Here is a 21,949-nt window from a genome sequence, read left to right on the forward strand (position 1 = left end):
ACTAGTGTAACAGAGGAAGGGATCCTCTTCACATCTCTTTCCATAAATATTCCCATTTTACAGACAAGAAAATAAAGGTATATAGTAAAATAAAGTAACTCAAGGTTTACATGCGACTAGGTAGCAAACGCTTGGATTCTTAAGTGGTCCACCTACTTCCATTCTTATCCCACTACAGTAAATCCTCCACTTAGTAGCCAAAGCAGTGTTTGTTTTTAATAAGCTTCATTATAGAACAATTTTAGATTTACAGAAAAACTATGAAGCTAGTACAGAGAGTTTCCATATAACCCATGTTCCATTTCTCCTATTATTAACATTTTACCTTAGTATAGCATGTTTGTTGCAATTAGTGAGCCAATATCAATACATTATTATTAACTAGAGTCCATGCTTTACTCAGATTTTGTTAGTTTTTACCTAATGTCTTTTCTCTGTTCTGGGGTTCCATCCGAGATACCACATTACATTTAATTGTCATATCTCCTTAGGCTCCTCTGGTCTGTGACAGCTTCTCTGACTTTCCTTGTTTTTTTTTGTTTGTTTTTTATTTATTGAAACATAGTTGATTTGCAATATTGTGTTAGTTTCAGGTGTACAGCAAATTGATTCAGCTATATATATAGTTATATCCTATATGCTAATATATATGATAATCCTATATGATATATAGGATTATTTTCCATTATAGCTTATTACTGACTTTCCTTGTTTTTGATGACCTTGACAGTTTTGAGGAATGTCCCTTAATGGGGATTTGTCTGTTTTTCTCATGATTAGACTGGGATTATGGGTTTTGGGGAGGAAGAGATAAGTGCTATTTTCCTCACATCACATCATACATATATAGTATCAATGTAACTTATCACTGTTGATGTTGACCTTGATCACTTGGCTGAGGAAGCTTTTGTCAGGTGTCTCCGACATAAAGTTACTCTTTTGTCCCCTTTCCACACTGTCCTCTTTAGAAGGAAGTCACTATGGACAGGCCACGCTTAAGGAACAGGGAGTCAGGCTCCACCTCCTTGAGGGCAGAGTATGTACATATGTTATTTGGAATTGATTCCATGTTTCCCTGTTCAGAATCCTACAGTGGCTTCACACCACATTTGGAATGGAATGGAAACTCCACTGCATGATGAAAAGGTCCTTCATGATCTGGGCCCTCCCAGTTTATCACCTCTCCCTGCCTCATAGCCGCACCACTCCATCAGTACTGACCAGAACACACCAACCTGGAGCACTTGTAGGCCTTTGCCCTTCTTTCTGCCCAGCAAGCCCGACCCTCCCAACCCCCAGACCTTCACCTGGTTTGCTTCCTAAGTTCATTGAGTCTTTCATAACTATCTCATTGAAGAAATCTTCTGTCTCAGTTTATTCTGTGTCATAACCCTATATTTCTTCATCAAATTGATCACTACTGATGCCATATATATATATATATATATATATATATATATATATATATATATCACCTACATTTATTTATTTATTATTCTCTCCCAATATAATGTGAGCTACATGAGGGTAGAGGCTGTATTTTATTCACTAACGCATCCCTAGTTTCTGGAGTAGTATCGAACACATATTAAGTCCTCAGGAAATATTTGTTGGATAAATGAATGAATGAACATCTAATTTTTGAAAGAAATCATCTTTAGGGATCTTCTGGCTAAAGTAATCTATGTCTTTATAAACTGTTCCCTCTTTTTCCCTTCAGTGTCCTGGGGGCATTTTAGGAAGGGATACCTGGCTTTTTTTTTTTTTTTTTTTTAAAGAGTACTGTGGTGTCTAAGATAGTCAATAAATAAAATCCTACATTTCTCTGTTATTTAGTGTACACTCAACTGTGTTTGACATTTGTCTGGGTGAAACAAGCCATCATTCAGCTGTCCACTGGGGGCTCCCTGCTGTTACGTCCAGGTGGAGGAGCTAGGGTGCAGGCTGCTCCAGGTGGGACTGCTGTCTAAGGGCTTGAATCTTTTTCCGCCCCTACTTCTTTGTATTTGAGTAACAATGCTTCTTGGTGCCAAAGAATCTTTCCTGGTTAGGAATCACTATTGATAATAATTCTTGATTCCTATGTTAACTTCCTCTTTGAAAGATGCTTCAGCATTGCAGTCAGACACTCAAAACTAAAAGGATTCTTTAGAAATTTCCAGTGAAATACTGTAGGGTTTTTTGTCGTTTGTCATTATATGAAACAAATTCCTTTCAGAGCTCATTTCCTCATCCATAATTTTGCCTGGTCCCACTCTCATAAGGAGCCATTAGTTTTAACTCTAGTCTTCAGGAATTGTAAACCTTTTATTCATAGCAGTTTTACTCTGAGGCAAGCTATTTTTCTGAGGTTCAACTCAGGCTCTCACAAGACTGAATAGAATATATAGAGAACTTGCTCAGTCGACTGCTGGTCTACTCTTCTCTGGAGGAAGAAAGATCAGGTTTTTTCCTTTTAAAGAAGGAAGTTACTTGGTAATTGGATAAAAGGCTCCCACCCAGATTTGCTATGCTATTTTGCCCCTGTTTATTTAGGAAATTTCACATGAAAAGAATTACTTATTGCATCTTTAAACTCTAGACAGGAAACAAGGTTTCTGCTTCATCGTAGATCATGTTTTGGGAAGAACCAAGAATACCTGGAGTGAAGTGTAACTATACCAGAGCCTTCATTAAGAGCTTCCACTCTGGTTAATCAATAAAAGGGAAATGTCACCTAGTCATCCATTTTCCTATTTTCTGTTGATTGGCTTCCTTTTTTTTTTTTTTTTTTTTCGGTACGCGGGCCTCTCACTGTTGTGGCCTCTCCTGTTGCGGAGCACAGGCTCCGGACGCGCAGGCTCAGCGGCCGTGGCTCGCTCCACGGCATGTGGGATCTTCCCAGACCAGGGCACGAACCCGTGTCCCCTGAATCGGCAGGCGGACTCTCAACCACTGCGCCACCAGGGAAGCCCGGCTTCCATATTCTTAAAGGAGGTATAAGGGTCAGACCCAGTAGTGAATATGCAAATCAAAACCATAATGACTCCTCCAAAGAGGATATATAGATGGCCAATAAGCACATGAAAGTATGCTTAACATATTAGGGGAATACAAATCAAAATCACAAGATACCATTTTATACTCACTAGGATTACTGTGATCAAAAAAATGGACTATAACAACTGTTGGCCAGAAAGTGGAAAAAATGGACCCCTCATATATTGCTAGTGGGAATGTAAACTGCTACAGCCATGTAGGAAAACAGTTTAGCAGTTGCCCAAAAGGCAGTTACTATATGACCCAGCAGTTCCACTCTTAGATATATACCCAAGAAAAATGAAAGCATGTCTCTACACAGAAACTTGTCCGCAAATGCACATAGCAGCATTATGCAAAATAGCCCGCCAAAATGGGAACCCAAATGTCCCCCAGCTGCTGAATGGATGAACAAAATGTGATGTATCCATATGGTGGAATATGACTCATCTATAAAAAGAAATGAAGTACTGATACATGCTACAACGTGGATGAACCTTGGAATCATTTGCCAAGTCAAAGAAGCCATACATAAAAGATCACATACTGCATGATTCCATTGGTATGAACTGCCCAGAGTAGGCAAATCCATAGATAAAGAAATTAGATAAGTTGTCACAAGATGGTGGAGGGGAAATGGGGAGTGACTGTGGGTTTCTTTTCGGGGTGATGAAAATGTCCTGGAAGTAGATACTGATGATGGGCTCACAACCTCATAAATATAGTTTAAAACCACTGAATTATATACTTTAAAAGGGTAGGTTTTAAGGCATGTAAATTATATCTCAATTTTTAAAAAAACCCACAATTAGGTACTTCACGCCCACTAGGATGGTTAAAACCAAAAAGACAATGACAAGTATTGGTGAGAATGTGGAGAAATTAGAACCCTCATTCATTGTTGGTGGGACTGTAAAATGGTTCAGCCACTTTGGAAAACAGTTTGACACTTTCTCAAAATGTTAAATACAGAGTTAACCATATAACTCTGGAATTCCACTCTTAGGGATTTACCCAAGACAGATGAAAACATGTATCAATACAAAGATTTGTAAATGAGAGTTCAGAGCGGCTTCATTTGTGTTAACCAAAAGCTGGAAACAATGGAATACTATTCAGCAATAAAAAGGAAGGAACTCCTGATGCATGGAGCAACATGGATGAACCTCAGAAATACCATGCTAAGTGGAAGCCTGCATGTTGTATGATTCCATTTATATGAAGTTTCTAGAAAAGGCAAAACTGTAGACAGAAAGCAGATCACTGGTTGCCTGTGGTTGGGGATGGGAGTGGAAGTTGACTACAAACTGGCATGAGGGAACTTTCTGTGGTGATGAAAGATGTTCTAAAACTGGACTGTGGTGATTGGTTTGCATAACTGTTTAAATATACGAAGACTCATTGAATTGTACACTTAAAACGGGTGGATTTTATGGTATGTAAATTATACCTCAAAAATCTGTTTTAAAAAAAATCAACAGTCCATCTGGGCCTCTGGATATATTTGAATAAAAAAAAAAACCTTTCTTCTTCCTCACTGTAGACCCGTCCTCCCACCGACTTGAGCTTTAACTTTGATGCCAACAAACAACAAAGACAGCTTATTGCAGAACTGGAAAACAAAAACAGGTAAGAATGCAGAGGTCGAGCCAGTTTCTGAAGCCCAGGATTATCACGTGAGTATCTGATTCTCATTTTCCTTGCAGTCTAGGTGGGTTTTGACCACAAAGGAAGATCCCACCTCAGTGAAGATAGGCCAGCCCAAGTCCAGTACATGCCCTGGACACTAATTTGTATATCTCTGCATGCTGTTCATTCTGGTAGTCCAAAACCCCGCTCAGGTGCTCTCAGGTAGATTCTTTTTCTCACCCACCAGTGTGTTCCCCTCCCATTCCTTTCTCCACTCTACTCCCAGGAGCCTTTGCTGTGTCTTGTCATCTTGTCCTGGCCCACGATGCAGCACGCGACTGTCTGGTCTCTCACTAAAAAGCCATTTACAGGCTTGGCGACCAGACAACACACCATCATGCACTGAAAAAGCAGAAACCAGGACAAGGAAATTGGTCATAATGTAACAGGCACAGTGGAGGAAGTGGCAACCATCAGATCTCGGGGTGGGAGTGGGGTTCAGGAGAAGAAGGGAGACAGAGGAAGACTTGAGGGGAGTTAGCACAAGACTTGCATTAGAAGGTTGCAAGTTCCCCCCAGACAGGAACAGACTCTTCTATTGATAGTTGTCCTTTTTCTTCTGTGGAAATTTTTCAAGTTCTTGAGAAGAGGGTTTGTAAGACTTTTTCTACCACAAAGAATTGTTTCATCGAGGAAATACCGAGTGCAGCAATTTTAAGACGGTGTCCATTTCACATCTTGGTCATTCAGAAACAATCAGAACAAGATTGGTAGAGGCAGCATGACTAGAATAAAAACTTCTAACGGAAAAAAAGAGAGGGAGTGAGCTGTGAAGCCGCACGTGGCCATCTCTTTTTCATCCATCTCTCTAGAGAGATCCTGCAGGAGATTCAGCGTCTCCGTCTAGAGCATGAACAGGCTTCCCAGCCCACTCCGGAGAAGGCCCAGCAGAACCCCACACTGCTGGCAGAGCTGCGGCTGCTGAGGTAAGTGGGGAAGCTGCACCGCTGTCCCCAAGTCATAGTCTGCTACAGTAGGAGTTCATATCCCAGGGAACCAAACTAGTGGGTTAGAATCTGTTTATCGGCTTAACTCGTCATGTTAGAACAAACAGCCAAAGCGTTCCACTCATTCTGTTACTGCTTCAGGTGTTTGAGTCCCTTTATTAATCACTGTGAGATCTCCTGCCTTCATTTCAGAACTAGGTAAACACCAGGCGCAGTGTTTACACTTTTGTGATTGCTTTAGGAAGACCACTGTGCTGCACTCAATCTTCTTATCTTGCAAATTAGTCTGACTTTAGAGACTCCTGGCAGGAGTAATGCTCTCCCTGTCCTTTGAGTATGTTCTCCCGCGCTTCATAGGCAGAGCAGGATTCCGTTGCGGGAACTCCCCTGAGATGTGAAACCAAGCGGGAATCCCTCGCACCATGGCTGTGGTACTTTCTACCTCAGCATAAGTATAAACTGTCTCAAGGATGGAGAGACTAAGGACGTAGGATCAGGATGGGGGTAGAGAGCAACTTCAGCTCCCACTCGGTGCTGTTTTGGAGGGAATGAGGGCATCTTCCAGGAGAGTATAACGTGAGCGTTATCCGAGCAAAGTTATTAGGGTCTTATTTCCTATCGGTCTTAGAAAGATGTGTGTATACTCTTTGTAAGTGAAGACATTATGGAAACTGAGTGAGTGACTTGATTCTCACCAGACCTCTAGATTTCCAAATAGTGGGTTCTTTCTGTTTAGGTTGTAACATTTGACATTCTGCAGTTGATTTTTAACGTGCTGTCACCTGGGATTCTGCATAGCCGAATGTCCTTCCTTAGTTCTTCCTTCGGCTTAGGTCAACTCATCAAGAATTTAAACCACGCAGATGAAAATCATTAGAGACACAGAGATTCCCATTCTCCTAAAAATTCATTTTAGTTTCTAAATTGATTAGCAACTGGGCTGAGATTTTGGTTGCTCTGGGTCCACTGTCACACATTTGAGATATCAGCATGGTTGGTGTCACACTAGGGAGGATGGGAAAGCAAAAGCTGCTGACTCAGGTAGAGCATAACTAAGCTATCAGTGTAAGATACAGCTGTTTTCTTTCCTCACCTCAGCTCAGGCACAAGTGACTATTTTGTATCTAGAAAAGCAAAAAACTGTCATACTTTATTTTAACTATTGCTGGAACTAGGATTGCTGAAAGGGCTTCTTTATGCTAGAGGGATCTGAAAAACCTGTAGATTTAGTAGGCAAAGGGCTGAGTCCAGCACTGTGACACAAGGCAGTGAGAGACAGGAATTTAATCTAAATACAAGGAGGGTCTAAATCCTGAGAAATCAGAAAGTATTTAATCTCAAAAGCAGCTTGTATACCACTGAAAAAAGAGTGACTATTTAATAAGTTTGCCGGATTGATTGGTCATGCATAAGGACAAACATATTGGCTCTCTTCCTCACACCATATACAAAAACACCACCGGATGCATTAAGCATGGAGACAAAAATGTTAAAACTTCTAGAAGAAAACGTAGGAGAGTTTCTTTAGGGTTTTGGAATAGAAAATATAATTTCTCAGAATTACTAGCCATGAAAGAAGTTGGTGTATTCATCTATATTAATATACGAAGTTTTGTTTATCACAAGACACATAAAGGGCAAAATTCATTTGTAGGTTCTGACATCCTTCTGGTTTTGATGAATATACATGAATCCAGGAACTGCCAATACCCAGCTAGTATAATAAAGCAAGATAGAGAATTTCATCCATAGGGTTAGTGGTTATGAATCCTGACCACCAAGATTGTCTTTTCCCCCTTCATTATTTTTAACGGTATATTTGTTATTATAATAATATATGACAAGTGTGTGAGATATGAGGCATAATGATAAAATGAACACCCAGGAACTCACATCCTACTTGAGAATTCATATATTGCTAAAGCCATGTCATCTGTAAAAGTGCCCCCTTATTCCACTTCCTCGCTTCTGCCTTCCCCACAGAGCTAACCTCTATCCAGAATTTGGTTTATCATTCCCTTTTTTTTTCTTTTTTTAAATATTTACTTATTTATTTATTTGGTTGCACCGGGTCTTAGCTGCAGCACGCATGTGGGATCTAGTTCCCCTGCCAGGGATCGAACCCAGGCCCCCTGCATTGGGAGCATGGAGTCTCAACCGCTGTGCCACCAGGGAAGTCCCAGTTCCCTTGCTTTTTAAAAGAGTATTGTCAAGTATGTGTGTATGCCCACGTGATAAAGTGTCTAATTTTGCTTTTTGTTTTTTGAGCTTTATAGAAATGGTATTCCATGCAGTCTTCTGGGACATTTTCCCCCCTTAATATTACTCTTTAGGAGCCTTCCATGTTGTTGCATGTAGCTGTAGTTCATTCATTTTTGCCACATATTATAATTATTTGATCATACACAGCACAAAGAAAGAGTACTGCATCCAGGCTTGGGGGTTCAGGGAAGAAAGGCTTTCTAGAAGGTTGAATGAGTCAACTCCTCCTTCTTGAGTTTATACCTGCACTGGAAATTTAGGGAGTATGAAGATGAGAAGACAATGATTCTATCTTAAAAATTTATAATCTAGTTTCGGAAACAAAACTTAAAATAATTTGCTAGTCAGTTAAATAATATTGTACAATGTTAATAAATAGTATGGATATTAGAAGAAATGTGAGTAGGGAAAGGCACACACACACACACACACACACAGAGGCTAGAAGCAATTTGACGCTTGATAGTGCTGGAATTTGGGCTGGACCATGAAAGGTAGGTGTGGTTTGAATGGCGTGTAGGACAAAACATTTAAGATTAGAAGCAGAGTTGGGGTTCAGCAAGATTCCCCAATAAGTATGACACATTTCAGACAGGAGAAGGAGCCTTGGAGCTAAGAATTTGTTTTCAGTCATCCAGTGAATTAATCTTTAGAGTGCCAATGATGGGAGATAAAATTAGTTGGATAATTGAGACCAGATTCTGAGAGCCTTAAGTGATAGGTCATTGGAAATCCTTGGAGGGCTTCAAATAATGATTTCATTAAGTTCACTAGATGTTAATTGAGTCCACACTGGATGCGTGATATTCTCTTAATCATTAAATATAAGCAAAGACGAGTAAGGTCATCCCCTGACCTCAAGGATTCTGCATCATGGTAGGAGTGACAGCAATACAAGGTAAAATATATTAAGTGCCACAGAGAAGCACCAACTGCTATGTGATTAAATAAGCAGGATCCTATACCTGCTGAAGTAATCAGGAATAGCTTCCTGGAAAGAGTGACGTTTGGGAGGGACACTAAGGAGTGAATAACATTTGGAAGAGAGTAGGGGAATACTCACTTGTAAAATGATGCAGTCTGCTTAGGGAAAAGTGAACCATGGCTGGAGGTCCAGACATGGAAGGGAAAGGGAGGTAAGGAACTAAGGATAGGAATGTAGGTAGGGTCTGGAGCAGCACTCTCTGATAGAAATATAATGTAAGCCGTATGTGTACCAAAAATTTTCTAACAACCATGTTGAAAAACAAAGGAAATAGGTGTCACTAAAATTAATACTATCGTGCTTCCCTGGTGGCACAGTGGTTGAGAGTCCGCCTGCCGATGCAGGGAACATGGGTTTGTGCCTTGGTCCGGGAAGATCCCATGTGCCGTGGAGCAACTGGGCCCATGAGCCATGGCCGCTGAACCTGCGTGTCCGGAGCCTGTGCTCCGCAACGGGAGAGGCCACAGCAGTGAAAGGCCCGCATACCGCAAAAAAAAAAATTAATACTATCTTTTATTTAACCTGTGGGAATATAAAGATAGACATGTGATTTCCAAGAATCATCTGAATTGGGTGACTGATTGAATATAGGAAATGAACAGGAAAGTATCAAAGAGGACTGAGTTTTTCAGCCATGACAGTTAGAAGAAAAAGTAGGAGAGAAAGGGAAATTGAGAAGAGAACCATTTAGGGATGAAAGTCTCAAGTTTGGTTTTGGACAGATTGAGCTAGACTTGTTGACATGAAATCTGTCCTCAGGGAAACAGAAATCTGTCCTCAGAATTCTCTTAGACACAGAGTCGTCCTGATGTCTGTCATACTTTTGGAACCTGATGTGTGGTTCTGGAAGCACTGACTCCTGAACCCTGTCTTCCCTGAGCAGTTTTCATACATTTTTTTCCACTATTAATTTTAATTTGGACTAGTTTTATGTATAAGTGAGGCATTTGGCTTCCTAAAGAATTTTTTAAATCACTTTAATAATATTAACAATACTTTTTCACTGTACGGCAATATGTACTTTCCAAAGCATTTTTTTAAAATAAATTTGTTTATTTATTTTTGGCTGCATTACGTCTTCGTGGCTGCACGTGGGCTTTCTCTAGTTCCGACGAGCAGGGGCTACTCTTCGTTGCGGTGCGCGGGCTTCTCATTGCGGTGACTTCTCTTGTTGCGGAGCACAGGCTCTAGGTGCGCAGGCTTCAGTAGTTGCAGCACGCAGGCTCAGTAGTTGTGGCTTGCAGGCTCTAGAGCGCAGGCTCATTAGTTGTGGCGCACGGGCTTAGTTGCTCCGCGGCATGTGGAACCTTCCCGGACCAGGGCTCGAACCCATGTGCCCTGCATTGGATTCTTAACCACTGCACCACCAGGGAAGCCCTCCAAAGCATTTTTACATACTATTCTCACAGCAGTAAAGAAAAGTGAGCAAAACAGATATTAGCACCATTTTATGTATCCAGTATCAGAACTTAAATGATTTGCTCAGCATCTCATACACTGGTAAGTAGCAGAATCAGGTCCAAAACCCATTTCATCTGGCCTTCGACTCTTCTTTGAGGATCATTTTATCTTCATTTTCTTTTTTTTTTTATATATTTGTTCAGTAGCACATTACAATTTTTAATATTTTTAAATTACAGTGTCTTTTTGTGATCTAACTGCCCTTCCATCTCTTCATTTCTCATGAGCTTTTCCTCTCCGACAGGCAGAGGAAAGATGAGCTGGAGCAGAGGATGTCAGCGCTGCAGGAGAGCAGGCGGGAACTGATGGTCCAGCTGGAAGGGCTGATGAAGCTGCTGAAGGTAAGAGCAGCAGCCGCTCAGGTCTCCTCCCACCTCCCAGCTCTTCTTGTCCATCTTCACCTGCACTTCAGCTTCTGCCTCCCTGTGATGTCAGACAGGATGAGGCTAAAAGGTTAACTCTTGCTGCCTAGACTCAGTTTTCAGGTAGACCTCTCTAAAGTTAACCTAATTCAGTATAAAAGCTACCTAAATTAGTGTAAAGCCTGATTACAAAAAATTAGTATCTGGAACTAATGTCCTTGAATAGTTGCTTTTATGAATTAATAAGAATGTTTATAAATCGGATATTAGTTATGTGAAATGAATATTTCTCAACTACATAAAGTTTCTTTTAAGACAGGTTTTCAAATATTCTACCTAAATGCGTAACAAGTATCGTGTCCTATTTTAATAAGTATTACAGAGGCAAACCAAAGTAATCAACCAACTCTAATCAATAATTTTACTCTATTAGGAGCAATAAAATAGCTCTAGGTTTGGTATATTGGGACTTGCATAATTCAGGCCTCACTATCTATTTTTAGTGAAAAATATATTACAGCCCCTACACCCTAGAGCAGACAAAGGCGCACTTGGCATTTAAATGTCCTCACCTGGATGATTTGACTGGCACTGAATAGAAATACTTACCCAGCTCTGTAGCAGCAATACAAGGACATATTTGTTTATGCTATAAATTCCTAAGGCCTGTCTGTCTATACTGTGAAACCATTGTATTTCATGGTATGAAATACAGAATGGAAATCACAGTGTGGAGTACCTCAAAAGGCAGGCTGAGGGGGTAGATTTAATCCTGTGATGAAGTGGAGTCATTAAAGGTTTTGAAAACAATAGTTTAGGAAAATGTACATAGCAGGTTGGGAAGAGGAGAAACTAAAGGATAATAGGAAGCTACTGAAATCTTCCAGACCCGAAGTGACAAGGGCCTAGGCTAGGAGGGGTAGCCCAGGAGCATGTCAGCTTGAAGAGTTTGCTTCAACTTCTCCATTCTAAACCAGTCCTTTAATAATAAAACCAGTGGGTATTTAGCAACTTGGGTAAACGGAGTGTTTGTGTTTTAAACTGACTTTTGGCTTGCTCAAGACAATCACTTCTTTTAGTCTTGAGCTGAGTTTTTTTCTAGCTTTGGTTCTGGGTATTTGGGGTATTTTGGGACATGTTTCTTCATTAACCCTGTTAGCAGGATGTCTCCTGAGAAATATTTTGTCTAAATGGGTCTTGTTTAAAGAAAACCTTATGCGTAAAACCTGGCCCAAATCCTTCCAATAGTTGTCAAGTATCCAGCTGAGCAACGCAATCAGCCACCCAGGAGAGCAGAGAGGTGCTTAAATACATTTGGCCAGTGTAACATCTGGAGCCGTGTGGGGCTTTGAAAGCCCTGCCGTTGTGGGGTTGGTCCACCCACAGGACAGAAGGTCATGGGGGATTCACCTGCCTTTCAGAAGAATGTTCTCAAATATTACCCAAACATAGATGGGAAGGTACCCTTTTTGTAAAAGGCAAAAAGGTTTATGCAAACTGAAGGGAAGTCAGAATGCATTTCCCCTAAGTATCACAGTAAGCTTTCCCGTCAGCTGATTGCCCTCAGTGTTCCTTAGAGTTCCTGGCTCAGGTCCCGTGTGCCTTCCTAAGACCTTGTCATGTACGTCTGACACTTGCATTCAAGGCCTAAGCAGAACGAGCTGATGTCTCGAACTGTATTCCCAAGCCCTGAGTTTCTTTGTATTTCCAGCTGTTGTCTTACAGTTATAATTTCTGTAAAATAACCAGGACCCCACTGCTCTGCTTTGTAGGATATCCTATCAAGTTCTTAAAAGCCTTATTATTTACCCACCTCACAGGCTGAGGTCATTCAGAAAGGGAAGAAGAATTGCAAACATAAACCAGGAATGTTGTCTTTTTATCCATTGATTAAGAGCCATGTTTAGGGTATGTGGTGTATAATGGTGACTAAGACTCAATCCCTGTCACCAAGGAGTATCAGAGACCTTCTTATTGTTGTTGTTTTTTTCCTAATGACATAATGTAGACTGACACTCAAGTACCCGTGTTTCAGAATGTATCTTTTCTTTACATTTTTTCCCCTGATTAATGAGTATATATGGATAACCTCTACCTCAGACTTATTTAATCTAAAAATAGTTGTGTGATGGTGTTTTAGTTTCTAAATTACGTTCCCAGTATTTTTCTGCCTCATTTTCCATTTTTCCAGTATTGCTTTTGAAACGCATTTACCAGATGAATTCTGTAGTTTTAAATTTTAACCTCATATGCAAATGAGGTTTTGAATATAAATTTTTTTATATAGATGCCTACAGTGGCTATGGCATTACTTTGGCCATCTAGCCAGGTATCCCCAATGTGACGGGTCTCCCATGTTTTTAGGTGACTTGAGCAGTCCTAGGTTTGCACTTTATAATTAAGGCATTATTACCCCCTTTAAATCAAGTTGGCTCCTATACCTTGTCACCAGTCAATGTTTACTGACCCCAACTGACTAATTGATAACAGAAAGGTTCTAAGACCTTATATCTGACCTGTTTACTGTGTTGACAAAGCCTTCAAAGCTATATCTGATTAACTTTTGTGAGTTTGGATTATACAACACCATCCTAAGTAACACTTTGCCAAAGTCCACCCTCTCCCAATCCCAGTGCACATGGGGGGCCTGTAAGTCCTGAAAACACTGACCTGTCCACTCTCTCCATCCTAACCTGACATGTGTCTACTGCAAATTATAATGATTTTATATCAATGGATAAACTATATACAGCAAAGTCACCAAATGTACAAACATGAAGCATTGCCTTCTGAATTTTTCTTTTTTTTTTTTAAACATCTTTATTGGAGTATAATTGCTTTAAAAAAAATATGGAACGCTTCACGAATTTGCGTATCATCCTTGCGCAGGGGCCATGCTAATCTTCTCTGTATCATTCCAATTTTAGTATATGTGCTGCCGAAGCGAGCACTGAATTTTTCTATTCTATTGAACCAAGGTAATATTGTGTCCAATACCAAACCTGGAGAAAACAGTGAACATAGGGAGGTGTTTTAGAAACAGTTCTAAGAAATTACGTACTGGTCTTTTGACCTCAGATGCAATTTCAGCTTGTCAGGATTGCCCCATCTCTCCCCTACCAATTTCCATTTCAACATTTAGTGCCAGCCATAGAAACACATTTTTAATTGTTTAATAACTCTTCTACGGCTGGTTGCCTTGCCTAGTGAATGGAAGAAAAGTGTTCTGCCTCACAGGGAAGCCTGACTAGGCAGGGAGATCGCTTCCCAACTGTAAAACTCTAACCCCTTCTACCTGGAGCCATGCATACCAGACGCAAAAGCTAAAAGACGCTCACTCCTTCAGGCTAACTCAGCGAACGCTCAGGGCCCTCTTTGCCTGGGTGCCTGTGCTATTAGGTTTGGCCAAGCATCTAGCAGCTGGTTTTGGTAATGAAGAACATCTTCCGGCACTGAGTTGGGAGTCTTCTCAAGAGAGTTCTTGGTGCCCATTTAATTTCTAGTGCATGTCTCTCCCTTGCGGGAATAAAATGACTTTCTCCAAATTCTTACTTTCCCTCTCCCTTTCGTAATTCCTTGGCTTTACTGAAATCATTCTCTCCATTGCACCCAGATCTGCAGACTGAGAAGCACTCATCCATTCCCAAGACTTCCTACACACATGTTTAGTAAAGGCAGTCTGCACGGATGGATCCAATTTAAATAGAACCATTGCAACAGATTTTAGATCTGTGTATTTGGGGCAAAGAGCAGAGGCGTCCTGACCACAGTTGCCCATGATGAGGCACAGAAAAAGGAAACAAAGAGACCCATTAAAAGACAGAGTAACTGAGAAGCACAAGACTGAGGAGAGAGGAACTCGGAAGTGTTTATCTCATCTTCATCGTGCTTCCTTCTTCAGTGTCTAGAGGTGCATTCTGAGAGCTGAGAGTTAGCAAGGGCCTGCTCTGAGCACCGTCACTGTAAGGCTCTGAAAGACAGAGACCATATCTTACCTTCATGTTTCCAGTGCTTCACGCATAGGGAGCATTAAACAAACCTTTGTTCAACTAATGAGACACCAAGGTCAAGAATTCTTTTTGAAAAGCCTCTTAGGGCCTTGAAACAGTTCCAGTTTATAGGGGGAAGGGGATGTATGTGCATCCTTGAAAAGGACCACGCAGCAGCCAAAAGCTCCGAAAGTGGAAGACAGGGGACTAAATAAGAGAATCTGTAGTCAGATGGAATTTCCAGTTTCTAGGAAGCTCTTAAGAGCAGTGGTTCTCAAACTAGCAGGATTCAGAATCCACTGAAAGTTTCCTGAAACAGTGCTGCCCCCACCCCAAGAGTTTTGATTCCATTGGTCTAGGGGGAGACGGGGCAAAGCATGCATCTCTGACAAGTTTCCAGATGCTGCTGCTCCTGGTCTCTCTATGTTCTGCACTTTGAGAACCACTGACTTAGAGAAACGTACCTAGCACATGTGGATGTGGTGAATCGTGAAGCAGAGTGATCACGGAGCTTTTGAGTCATGGTTGAGCTGCTTCTTTCAGTTTACCCTAAATAGTGATATAACCTCGGGCAAGTCAGGCTCTCTAGGGCTTTTTCGTGTATAAAAGGGGAAGTTGGACTAGAGGGTTTGTAAGGTTCTTTCCTTCTAACTCTAGAAGTTAGCATTTAAAGAACTGGATGGGGCAGAGGCTTGCCATTTGCTCTGTCCAACTGATGACGCTCTGACGGTGGTCAGGCCCTTGGATCTCTGAACCCATGGGCCTGGCCTGGTTTGCCCTTTTCTGTCTTTTTTTTCCGGTTGTTTTGTGGTGATGGGCATTAATTTCTCTCCTTTTTCCCCTCTGCCTTTTTTCGTGTTCACCACCTCTAGGAGGAAGAGCAAAAGCAGGCAGTAAGTGAACTTCAGAATTCCCCACCTGGCTCTTGCTTCTTTTGCATGTTCTCCTTTGCCTCATATAACTGTTACATACTTTCTCCTCTCCTCCCTGTACCAAGATCATCTCTGCGGAACTGGTTATGTGTAAAACCCTTAGCAGTTCTCTCCGTGGTGTTGTAAAATGGCCTAAAAGGCCACGTCATGTTTACCTAGTAGAGCATGTTCTTATTTGAAACCAGAGCTTGTTGAATTTGTTTTCAAAGTACACATCTGTTGTGTTTATTTAAATATGCATGACTAGCCAGGCTACAGTTACATTTTCCTGCACTTACATTCTCTGCTGCTTCATGATTAGGCTGACTTTAATTGCTTGAAACAATTTTCAGGGTGGTGGGAGTGACCTCAGGGTTAAATACAATGTCATGAATGACTGTGCATGAAAATGAGTAGTTCTTTTGATAACTTTAGATGTCCTTTAGTCTTGAACAGTCTTCTGGACGTTCCAGCTCCAGTAGCCTTCTTAACACAGTTACCAATGAAAACTAAGTGACTGATCATGCTGTAAGTGACTTCCTGTTCAAAGCCCACTCCAGAGGGAGCTCTGGTTTTTCTGAGCCGCAAGGTGTTTAGGGAAAGTTTATGTTTGTTTTTATTTTCCCTGACAGCCACTAACCCACACAGGAAAATCAGTTGAGGGCTTATCCACAATGATAAGACTATATGTTTATATCATATAGTAAGGTTTTCAAAGCATACATTTTTCACACGAACTGAAGCTGATTTTTAATTTACCTCAGGGCTTCTCTTTAAAGAAAGAAATGTGAAATGTGTAATTCAAAAAATGTACTCACTTCTTATTTCAAAAAACAAATGTATCCATGTTTCAGATTAAGAATAGGAATATAAAACATTATATTTACTATTATTTCCAGGTAGGAAAGCAATGGAGTCATAGGGTAAAAGGGAGAGGAAAGGAAGGAAGAGATGGATAAGGAGGGGAGGAGGCAAGAGAAGAGGAAAGGAGACTGTCAGGAAGAGGGAAAGAAGACAGAGCATGATGTCAGGGTAGGCCAACAACCTGTACATCTCAATGACTTTAATGTAACAAAATTTTATTTTTGTCTGCGCTTTATTTGGTTTTGTTTTTTCCTCGTTCACACATAATTTATTACTTTGACCTTATGGCACTTTTGTGTCAATAGGTACATTCACATGGGCAAAGCAGGAGAAAACCAGGATGGAAAGTCAAGCCCAGCCATTAAATGCTTCTGCCAGGAAGTGACACACATCACTTCCACTCCATTTCATTGGCCAAAGCAAGGCACACGACCACACTTAACTTCAGTGGAGGCAGGGAAGTATAATCCTCCAGTTTGCTTAGAAGAAGTAGAGAAGCAAGTGCTGGTAATGCCTGCCACAAACAAGAGGATGAGTGAGATTGTGTTGGAGGGAGGGAAAGAAAATATCTGTTCTTCCTGTTCCCTTCTCCCCTCCTTTCCCTGACAGCCTCATCCCCTTGCTGTGACCACACCCTTCCTGCAGATCAGGGTATCAACTGACCTGTAGTTTCTGGCACCAGCATTCCCCTCCTTTTATTCATCCCTCTGCGCCCCAGAGATGTGCTTTACAGGTAAACCACTTCCTGGGAACTTCCTCCAGCAGTCCACCCAGACTAGCATCTCATGATCCCTTGCTGAATGGGCCAGCTCAGAGCAAAGCATGTAATCGGGCACACCCACACCCAACCTGAGAACACCTTTCAGAGGAGGGCAAACATTATGGATATTTATGTTAATGGCAGCAGTAAGGGCTTCCAAGAGACACTTCATTTTTTAAAACTTTTATGGATTACTGTGTACTCCAAGAACCAGAGATTATCACTGCTGTCATATTATTTCAGGTCAATTTAAAGCTGATCTTGAGCAGACAGGGAAATAAATAACAACATGTTCATTCCAGTGACCTTTGATTGTGTGTGAGATTATCTGCCCCTTGAGGTTGGCAAAATGAGAAGCTAGACCCAGATCACTGAAGCCTGCCACTAATGAGCCACTTGTGTGTATGTGTTGGGAGTTCTCGGTGGCTTGTGTGTGTGTGTTGGGAGTTCTCGGTGGCTTGTGTGTGTGTGTGTTGGGAGTTCTCGGTGGCCAGGGTCCTGAGCTCATGTTCTAGTTCTCACTGTCCCAGGGGACCGTCCAGAGCATGAATTTGTACAAATTGTTTTTCCCTCATGTTTCCCCACTATGGTGAGGTAAGACATTCTGCTCTGTGGATATAGGTAGAAATTTCCTCTGTCTACATCACAGGTTTAAACTGTACCCACCTAAGGCTCAGCAGTGAGGCTCAAATGTGAACTGAATGGCTTTGCATAGTTCAACATTTTTAACATGTACAGCTGGAAAGACTATAGAGCTTCAGAACTCAAGCGTCTGCTTTAATCTATATCATTACCGAGTGAGGCACCAAAAGGTATTTACCACAGAGCTACGTCGTAACCCTTTCTTCCTCCCAGGTTCTGGCTGGTATAGTTTAATTTCTTCCCTATCAAAATGTATTACCCTATACGAGTCATAAAATAATTGTAAGACTTTTTAAATGAAGAATTTACTAGACATCTTCCCCAGACTGGCTCTGTAAATCCATTATAGAGAACTTTTTATGCAGTTTGCCTTCCTCATTCCCTTTCAGGGATTATTTTGGCATAGGGGAAATTGGAGGGAAATGGGTAATAACTGTGACTTTAACTGTGACTTGCGGGGCTCTGGTTCTACCTTCAACCTCAGCCACTTTTCCAGTGCTTTAGTGACATTAGTACCTCAGCTGATAATTCTTCTGTCTTCCCTTTCTCCCCCCCTCCCTCCTTTCCCTTCTCTTTTCTCAGCTCCAAGGTTTATAATTAAGGGCAGAACTGCCTGGCTGTTTCAGATAAGACTTCACTGAGTGACTGTTCGACCCATGACATACCCTACAGTTTAACAGGCTCAGGAATTAGATTGTATCGGTTGAGTCAGGGTTAATCAGGCCCATGATAATCGTCAGACTGTAATTAAAAGACCGTGTCTGCCTTTTTTACTACTGCATCCCCTTGCTGCTAGCCCAGTGCCTGCCACATGGCAGATACTCAATAAATAGCGGCTGAATGAAAACTGCTGTTAACCAGATTTATAAGATTTTAACTTAAAAACAGTGTGAATTCATAAGTTTATTCATTGTAAGGGACATAACTGGTTCGAGTACCTAAGGCAATAATTTTGCTCAAGGTACTCCCGTATAATAGGTAGATCTATTTAAGAGACTGAACGATGGTTAGAAATGTCCCTTATGAAAAGAATCAGAAGAACAAATTGCAGTGTTACCAAGAGAATAGGAAGACCAAGCTAATATATTAGTAGTATTATTAACTCTATTATTATTCCTGTCTAAAGAAAAGATATGTTATGTAGAGTAAAATCACCCTCTTTTTTTTTTAGCACAGATAATCTACAAAATGCAGGATATCTATAGTTATTTGTATCATTTGAAAATATTTTGAGCATTTCTCAGTAAGAACCCAATGCCCACAACCAGAAATGTATACAGAGGGGTACACTAAAGTCACAACAGACTGGTGAGGACCCTGCTGGCAGTGGTGTTTACTGTTGAGCTGTGGGCTGCTCCCTTAAGGTCAAACAATATCCCAGTCCTAGTCTGGAGGGATTCCAATGTACAAATTTATTCTAGGGACACCTTAGGGTTCCATTTTTCCCACAGACTCAACATACCATAAAATTTCACTGTTGGATTGCTGACACAAACTAAAATGAGCTATCCAAGGCAAGGTTTCAGTTTATTCATGAGGGATGTATTTCTTTAAACATTCCTCCGGTTCCTCCTATTAGAAGATCATCACTTTTTGGAACTTCCCTGGCGGTCCAGTGGTTAAGACTCTGGGCTCTCACTGCAGAGGGCACGGGTTTGATCCCTGGTCGGAGAACTAATATCCCACATGCCGCACGGCCGGTCAAAAAAAAAAAAAAAAGATCATTACTTTTTATATACAGATCAACATCAGAGTTAAAGACTATAACTGTAGACAGTGATGAATAAGGATAGGGGGCTCCTGCAGGGGTGGCCTTGATCCAGGTTCGTAGGGTGGTGGTCCAGAGGGTAAGATAGGTGGTACTCTGAAAATTATGTAATTGGAGGAACCTTGGGATTCCACTAAGAGAACATGGCCACAGTTGGGACCTCTCTTTCTACTTCAGCCAGTTGGGATATCAAGCGGATCTTGCCCCACGCCCTTTCTGATTTCCAGAACTGGACAAACACCCCAGCACAACTCAACCAAAGAAAGCATGGTGTGGGCTGGCTGTCAGAAACCCCCATCTCTGACCGCGGCTTCACCTAATATGCCTCAGAGGAAGGGCACTCAACATTTAGTTAGCCAGGTTGACCCATGAGGCCTCCATGACGAACCTAATGAATGTTAACTTAGTAAGTTTGAGAGAAAGTACTTAAAAAACAAAGCAAACAAACAAAAAAAACAACCTACACAACAACAAATAAAAACCTCCTCTTTGTCCATTAAAGAGATTACTGGTAAACCCCTTGATGTGTTCCTGGGTCAGGTTCCCTTTTGGTTCACTTAACCTTTGGACACAATCCCATTGGGAAGCGATTCACATGCCGCCCTAAAAATTTCTGGATTCCTTGGTCCCACCATACTCTGAAATAGAAGCCTGAGTCTACTGCTTCCTGAAAAGCAAAGGATTGCTATTTATGTCTTCAGCAATGTCTTACTACATATGTTGAAGTGAGCAGTGGGTGAGCTTGGCCTTTTGGAGGATCAAAAGAGAAATCCTGCACAAATCCCACCCTCCAATAGTATGATCCTTATTTCATGGGTGGCCTGATGCCCTGTATACAGAAACAGAGGCCAGGGCAGTGATATCTGGAGGCTTAGGCACCACTGCTGCCCTCCCAAGTTTTCAAGCTGCACCAGTGGATTTTGGTAAACAAAGATCAATGTGCTGTACTCTGTGACTATGCCCCCAAACCTTTAGCCTCGCCTGGCCCAGTCCTAGTCTGTATACATGGACTCCGGCTGCCCATAGATGGCCTCATGGAAGTCTACAAAGCATGCTCATTTATCAGTCTTGGCCCGTGTACTCCCTGTAGAGACCTGGTGACTTGTTGGGGGGGTTTGTTTGTTTTCTCCAAAAGAGGAAATGTCATAGCAATATTGAAAAATAGGAACTTGCATTTCACTCCCCCAAAACTCCTTGAACACCAAGAGGGAGTGTATAGTCTGACAATATAGAGGAAATAGCTTTTGGGTCTTTGCAGCACCCCCAGTGTTTTTCATCACTCATCAATCACGAGCTGAGAGATTGCCTTACCTGCTTGTTTATTTCCCCCTGTACTATATTTATGTCTTTTCCTGTTCTGACCAGAATGCATACAACATATGAAAAATATACACCAGGGTCTCTGGGAAAAAGTCTCCACACACCAAGCTGGAGATAGTCACCTTCCACTAGGGGAATATGAATTCCTAGGACACAGTATGTCCCCCCAGAATACTACAGTCTGGGTCTCAGCAAAGCATCAGCAGAAAAGAAGATGACTTCTAGGTTTTGAGCCCAGGAACCTGGGAAATTGACTGAAAAAACGAAACTGGGGAGATGATGTGGGTTATAGAAAGGGGACTTTAATCTGATTTTGAACATACCGAGTTACATAGAATAGGCAGGCAGTCAAGGTTTGTGTCTGGTCTTTAGATATTTAGGGATAGGCAGCTGGAAAGTTAGAGGGGAAACAGGGCTAGCAATGGAGATTTGGAAGTCTTCAACATAAAATTAGTGTTGAAACCATAAACATGGGCCGTAGGGAAAACGCATAGTGGACAAAATGAAGAAAGAGGAGGTAGGAGGGTAGGACTGTGGGTTCTCATGAAAAACCAGAAAGTTTCAAGGAGAAAGTTAATAAGGCAATAAGACAAGGATTTGACAATAAGGAAGTTATCAGCAACCTTGGAAAGGAAATTTTCAGTATGGCATAGTGTAGACAGCTCTGAAAAATTGATTTTGTCTTGTCCAACCTCCTCACCCCCACCCCCACTGGTTTCACCTCAACGAAGGAGGGAGTTATATCTTCAGTCTGCCTCATTGGGTTACGTGTGAATAGATTGTTCTGACTCACGGCACCTTGTTGACAAATCCTCATTTCTCTTCTATCTCACCATGTATATAACCTTTACAGACCTCAGTTTTCTCATCTATAAATTTCCAATCCACAGTTCTTTGATACTTTCATCACTGATACCAATCGATATATTGGGGAAAGGCTGTGAACCAAGAAGGGTCTGCAGAAATCCAAC

At 41.4% G+C, this 21,949-nt stretch overlaps 1 protein-coding gene and 1 non-coding gene across 7 annotated transcripts in view; one reads left to right on the forward strand and one right to left on the reverse strand.

Moving 5' to 3' along the window:
- The window catches only part of DTNB (dystrobrevin beta), a 243,996-nt gene that overhangs the window by 196,522 nt on the left and 25,525 nt on the right, over nucleotides 1–21,949 (forward strand). For 5 of the 6 annotated variants that reach the window (XM_060026983.1, XM_060026981.1, XM_060026982.2 and 2 more), the window contains 4 exons: nucleotides 4,562–4,647; nucleotides 5,520–5,633; nucleotides 10,607–10,703; nucleotides 15,586–15,606. In XM_060026983.1, coding sequence (XP_059882966.1) covers nucleotides 4,562–4,647; nucleotides 5,520–5,633; nucleotides 10,607–10,703; nucleotides 15,586–15,606 — 318 coding nt within the window. The remainder of the gene's footprint in view (nucleotides 1–4,561; nucleotides 4,648–5,519; nucleotides 5,634–10,606; nucleotides 10,704–15,585; nucleotides 15,607–21,949) is intronic. The other variant, XM_060026979.1, reaches the window with a different exon arrangement.
- On the reverse strand, nucleotides 13,569–13,675 carry LOC132435660 (U6 spliceosomal RNA). The gene has a single exon (XR_009521603.1). It is a non-coding gene; the product is annotated as a U6 spliceosomal RNA (small nuclear RNA).

Source organism: Delphinus delphis, chromosome 12, assembly GCF_949987515.2.
Source record: "Delphinus delphis chromosome 12, mDelDel1.2, whole genome shotgun sequence".
NCBI lineage: Eukaryota > Metazoa > Chordata > Mammalia > Artiodactyla > Delphinidae > Delphinus > Delphinus delphis.